General features: G+C 37.1%; 1 protein-coding gene across 1 annotated transcript; it reads left to right on the top strand.

Moving 5' to 3' along the window:
• The first annotated feature begins 427 nt into the window (after positions 1-427).
• LOC143538112 (senescence-associated carboxylesterase 101-like) lies at positions 428-2,495 on the top strand. The gene is made up of 3 exons (XM_077031735.1): positions 428-534; positions 784-971; positions 1,804-2,495. Exons 1-3 carry the CDS (start codon positions 428-430, stop codon positions 2,472-2,474), a joined length of 966 nt encoding a protein of 321 aa, XP_076887850.1. The 3' UTR covers positions 2,475-2,495.
• Positions 2,496-6,765: the final 4,270 nt, after the last annotated feature.

The following is a 6,765-nucleotide window of genomic DNA, read 5'->3' as shown; positions in this document are numbered from 1 at the left end:
CGCCGCAACCATAATATCGTGCCATTCTTTTGGCATTCTATCCCTACCAGTGAGTGTGCGGATCAACTCGTCATATTTAACATTTTTGTGGAAGGCACCGCGAAGCATGTCTTTGCTAATCCCACCAATGTTCAGACTTTCATCATTAAACCTGGTAATAAAATCTTCTATGGATACGTTATCACGGCGGACAACATATAGAATTTCTGACCGGTCACGTGTGTGTTTTTTCTGCTAGCTGAATTGTTGTGAGAACTTTTTCACCAAATTATCCCAGTTAGAGATTTGACCGTCAGGTAACTTTTCGAACCATTCGCTCGCTGCCCCTGTTAGTGTCAATGCGAACATGTGACACCAATAAGGGAGCGTCCATCCGCTCACACCACCTACCGCCACGAAGTTTTGGAGATGATCGCTTGGATCAGTCATGCCATTGTATCTACCCACAGTTGTAGGTATCTTAGCATTGACAGGAAAAGGTGTTGTCGCGATGCTAGCTATAAGTTTCGACTTCTCGGCGAAGGCCGCCGGACGGTATGGCTTGGTGAAGTCTTCCTCAGCATCACTATGATAGTCGGGATGGCGGATTACGTCCCTCGGATGACTGCTTCTTGCCCTTGAACTCATCCTACTATCACCCGTGTAGAACTATAGTCTCCCGGATGATAAGTTGAGTCATTGCTATCATATTCATCAAAGTAGGAAGGCATCCGCATATCCATGCGAGGAATAGGGCGTAACCTTCGTGGTTCAACAAATTCTTGCTCAGTTTGTTGGCTGTAGCGGATCTGACTTCCCCTCACCGTTGGAGGAGGAGAAAGAGATCTCCGGGGAGATTCTTCGTAAGTCAGAGCGCGAGCGTGAAGATGTGCATTCCGCACTCAACATTCGTATTGCGCTTTCAGGCTTTCTTGATGGGCATGAAGCCATTCCTCCGGGGACAGTAGTCCGCTGGGTCTGGAATTATGACGGTGAGACCTCGCCATATCAGAATCACTGGAATCATCTTCCGGGTCCAATACTGAATGAGTTCGACGGGTCTCCCTCATGATTCGTCCAAGGTCACCCAGATTGGAACCTTCTGGAACCATAACATGTCCTAAATCAGTAGGAATTGGTCCAGTTGGTGTAGTGACACGCTCAAGGGTACGGCTACCGGGTGTTGTTTCGGTAGTTCGTGAACCCGGAGCTGTCACTCGTGCAAAAACACTCGAGGCAAAGCCTTTAGGTATTTCAGTGTTAGTCAAACGTGAAGTAAGTGCAGGAGTTCCCGTCGGCCCCTCAGGAAGTTTACTCATACCTTAAACGAACCGAAAAACCAACAAAAATTTGTGTTGTTCTAACGCCAAAACGGATGCCGCCAATGAAGAAACACGGGTCCGTTCCCCGGGTATAGGTCCTGGATCCAATGAGTCCACAAGGTAAAATACAATAACTACTAACACAATATGAGCACAACTTCCTGAAGTCCAATGACCGGAACCTGCAAAACAGACACTCTGAGTCTCGTTACAAGAAGGACAAGAGGGGGGGGGGGGGGTTCTTCCTGTAACCACCCTCTAGCGTGAGAATCAGTAACGTTCGTAGAGGAGAAAGTACTGAAAGTCTACAGACTAAGTGTAGTAAGAATATATGTGAGTCAGAGTGATCGTGAATGAATACCTCATGCAGGTTGACAAGGTATTTATAGCCAAAGGATGTAGGAAAGTGATTGGGCCAGCTGTCCTCTTCTAGAAGACCTTGGTAACTGCCTGGACGCGTGTTCCTTTGCGATAGGTTGAGCTATAAGTCCCTTTGCGATAGGCAAGCTGAATCAGTATTGGGAAGAGTTTGTTAAAGAACAGGAACTAATGCCACAAAACGAAGGTGTTAATTTGCGCAAGCGTTGGCTCTATAGTGGAAACAACTATAGAAGGATGTTCGAGCCGCTAGACATCGCCAAATACTACGAAAGTGGCAAGGGAAACTATATAGAGAATAGACCTAACCGTTATAAGTTGTTAGAGCAGTGGTGGAATGAAGATAAGAAGGATCTGAATCCAAATGAGAGGAAGGAGGGTCCCAACGTTAACGACGATTCTTGCTTTTGGGCGCACGTAGAGGAAGCATTGATTTCATTAAGGATCCTAACTAATGGAAGTTCAAGCACCGATATAGATGAAATTGAACCAAAATATAATTTTATGGGTTATGTGATGCATTTCTGGGCGCACGTAGAGGAAGCATTGATTTCGTTGAGGATCTTGACGAGGGCAAGATCGAGCATCAATGTAGACGAAATTGAACAAAAATTGGATAATTTTATCCCCTATGTGATGCATTCAGTCAATAATTACTCGTTGTCATCGGATATTTTCTTGGAGGGAAGCAGTTTGATGAAGTGGTGGAGTGAGTATGATGTCTATAAAACAGGTTTGTGCACTTCTAAGTTTGCTAAATACATGAAAAGTGGAGAATACAAATCGTATCAGTAACACCAATTGAGCTTCTTTCTGGTTTCAAGTTTAAATACCATATTTGGGTGTGTGTTTACGTGCAAATAAGATAATAACGTATGCTTTTTCATGCAAGTGTACCCATTTTTGTTTTGTTTTTTTTTTTCTGGAATGTGAAGTATAATGATAATTTGAGGTATAATAAATGCATGCATTTTTCTGCTGTATGAGAATATAATTTCCTCGAATGTTGCTTCTTATATAGGGTAAGTAGTTATAAATATATGATCGTCTTTTCAAATGTTTATTTTTTGTACTTCTTTTAGTAGTTCTACATGTACACTCAGGAGGGTATGTAATCAACATAACGGATTCAATCAAACGTCTTAATTAGATGATTTCAATTTGAAAATTGAACTTGGAACAAGATAAACATAAAATAATAAAAGATAACAAAATTTTATAAAGAGATAAATATCTATATTTTTATCTGGCTTCCATTCTTCTCAATCTTTCATCCATTGTCCCTCATTGTTGATCAATCTTCTCTCGGCCAACATTTTGCTTCTTTTGTGAGAAACATAGGTTCTAAAAAGATAAAAAGTAAGGCATAGAGTATACAATTAAATTGCAAGTTCTCGTATAAGCATATTAACAAACAACCACAAGATTAGGCATGCAATCAAACATAGTAACGATTAACGAATGAACAATGCGGCACTACCCCCATGGTTGTACTAAAAACGAATGATGCCGAAATCGTAGAGTTGCCAATATAGTATGATGTGATTTCCATCCTATGGACATATTATTACTATCGTAAGCTTGAAAGTCATGTTAATGATGACAAACGGTTTAATCATTATCATGCTTAGTTCATTTAATAATGCACGTGGATGAATACTTGTTATTAGAATTGTATATTGTTGTGCGTGCCCAACGCGTACATGTTCCACCTCAAAAGATAAAATAAGAAAAGAGGCTATGAATCTCGTCTTTAATCAAGAAAATAGATGTACTAGAATATATGCTTGAGCGCTTCATGAGATATGGTTGTTAGTGATTTTAATGTCACTTGCTATTTTATGTAGCTGGAATAAACACGAGTGCCAGTGAGAATTTAAATTATGATTTGATGCAAGTGGGTTTGTGCAGAGTGCACACTTGTATGGAAGACTAATTTAAATTTTATCACTAACATATTAAACGTTATATAATATATTGATTTCAATTAATATATATAATTTTGATTTAATGTAATATAGATATATTAATTTAATAATAATCTAATAAAACCATGTTGTTATTATATTTCTTATAGATTCCTTAGGAAATGTGGTTTTAGTTTTTTGAAATCCATAATTATTTGGATAAGGATAACTACGTATGGTAGTTATCAAAAACAAAGAAAACCTTTTGCTAACGGTAATTTTGCAGTTATGGTTTTGGTTATATATTGGCACTCTCTCGTAACACAAACAATATACAGTTTTCATATTTTGGGACTCTGATTGTTTGCCTTCAATCATAGTTGTTTTAGTAGATTATCCCAAGATTAAAATTCATGTAACCCACGCAATTAGGGTCGAATTGTTAATCAAGGAAAGTGATTTCATACACGACCTACTAAATAATCCAGTCTATGTTCTTTTACAATCTTCTTTTTCTACTTTTATTTATAACAATCTTGATTAACAATTTCGTATTCATGGCTGAATCTGTGAAAGAGATGACATCCAATATCAACAAATTGAACAAGTTTGATGGCATCGATTTCCGTCGTTGGCAGAAAAAGATGCATTTTCTGTTAACGACATTGAAGGTGGTGTATGTGTAGTCTACTCCTATTCCCGAAGTTGATGAAAATTCCACGCTGGAACAAGTCAGGAGGCGGAACAAGTGGGAAAACGAAGACTACATATGTCGGGGTCGTATACTGAACGGTATGCCAGACTCTCTGTTCGATATTTATCAACATGTGGGAAGTGCATCCAAGTATATTGCAGAAGACGCATCCTCTAAAAAGTTCCTAGTAAGTGATTTTAATAATTATAAGATGGTAGATTCTTGATCCGTAATGGAACTGTATAATGAACTTGTTCGTATCCTTGGTCAATTTACACAACATTATATGAATATGGATGAGTCCATTGTTGTTTCTAGTGTAATTGATAAATTACCATCTTCATGGAAAGATTATAAACGTACTTTAAAACATCAAAAAGAGGAGATGTCTATGATTCAATTGGGAAGTCATTTGCGTATTGAAGAATCTCTTCGATTACAAGAAAATGGCAATGGTAAAGGGAAAATTGAATATGTTAAACCTGGACATCCCTCTGAACAATCTCGACAACCTTCTGTTCATATGATTGAAGATAAAAAGACTTGTACCAACAAAGGAAAAGGGATCAAACGCAAGTTTATTTCTCACAATAAACTGAATAAGAAACATAAGGATTTGGTTTGCTGGAGATGTCACAACGGGGACATCTGAAACGTGATTGTCGAGTCAAAATTTACAACAATGGTGCTGGAACTAGTGGGGTTGGAAAGGGTCTAAAGACCCAGCTTTGAAAAATGAAGGTCAGGAAATTATTAATCTTAATAATTCAGTCAAGAATTATTATTGTTCACTAATTCCTCAATCCTTTTTTGTACAGGATGATGACAATGAATGGTGGGTTGAGTCGAGTGCAACAAGTCACTATTTTAAAGATCGGTGTTGGTTCGAAAAATTTACACCGATAGATGATGGATCCTTTGTCAAGATGGGAGATCATTCGAGTCAACCTATATGTGGTGTTGGTGTTGTTAATATGTCTTTTACTTATGGGAAAACTATTAAATTAGTAGATGTTGTGTATGTACTTAAACTTCGTAAGAATCTAGTTAGTGGTACTTGTTTAAATTGTGAAGGATACAAGCAAGTGTATGAATCTAATAAATATGTGTTATCTAAATGTGGCATGTTCATTGGTTTTGGTTATTATTGTGGTAGAAATAGAATGTTTAAATTAAATATTGATTATAAAAAAGTTCCAGTAGAGAATTCTATTTTTATAACATCTAACACACTAGTGGTTAATGACTCTATGTTATGGCATGCTCGTTTAGGTCATGTAACTTATAGGAAAATGAATGATATGTATAGAGATTGTTTAATTCCGGTATTTGATTTAAAAAAAGAATGTTGTAAGACTTGTATGCTTACAAAAATTACAAGAAAACCTTTTCCAAAAGTTAATAGGAAATCAGAAATACTAGAACTAGTACATAGTGATTTATGTGACTTTTATTCTACACCTTCCTTGGGTAATAAAAATATTTTATTACTTTTATGGATGATGCTACTCGGTTTTGTTATGTGTATCTTTTAAAATCCAAAGATGAAGCTTTGGATAATTTAGAATTTATAAAACCGAGGTTGAATTACAATTAGGTAGATCAATAAAATGTCTAAAAACCGACCGAGGAGGTGAGTATATGGATCATCAATATTTTCAATCAGTTGGTATTATTCATGAAACAAGTGCTCCATACACACCTCAACAAAACGGTATCACTGAACGTAAAAATAGAGTTTTGAAGGAAATGATCAACTCAATGCTTTTTTATTCTGGTTTAGGGGGTAAGCCTTGTTGACATCTTGTTTTGTACTTAATAGAGTTCCAAACAAGAAAAATAAATCACCCCTTACAAGCTCTGGTTCAATAAAGAACCAAATCTATCATATTTTCAAATATGGGGTTGTCGAGCTGTTGTGAAGTTACCATAACCTAAATTGAAAACTTTGGGTGAACATGGAGTTGATTGCATATTTATTGGTTATGCAGAAAATTCCAAAGCGTATAGGTTCTATGTAATGGAACCTTACCATTCGATTTCGGTTAATACCGTAGTAGAGTCTCGAGATGTTATTATCGATGAAATGAGATTTTCTTTAATTCTTAGACCTAAGGATTTGATTCCTAATACTAATGAAGGACAAAGTTCAGGAACAACACATGATGCAAAAGATACGAAAATCAACCAATTCGGAAAAGCAAAAGAGGTCGAGTTGCTAAAACTTTTGGTTCTGACTATCAACTCTATTTGGTAGAAGGTTCAAGAGAAGAGGTTGGCTTGAAATACTATTATTGTTATAGTATTGAAGATGATCCAAGGACCTATTGAGAGGCTATGGAGTCTCGAGACGTAGATTTTTGGAAAGAAGCTATAGATTGTTAGGGCATAGAATTTATGCTGAGGATACTCTATCCTTAGTGACTTGTGGATCAGTTATCCTTGAGATATGTTCCAGGTTGCGAAGGATCGAGGATCCTTGGTA

Source organism: Bidens hawaiensis, unplaced genomic scaffold (assembly GCF_021521415.1).
Source record: "Bidens hawaiensis isolate Kalapana, Puna unplaced genomic scaffold, B.hawaiensis_p1.1 tig00011471_1, whole genome shotgun sequence".
NCBI classification, from domain to species: Eukaryota; Viridiplantae; Streptophyta; class Magnoliopsida; order Asterales; family Asteraceae; genus Bidens; species Bidens hawaiensis.
This window is presented reverse-complemented; position numbering and strand designations above follow the sequence as displayed.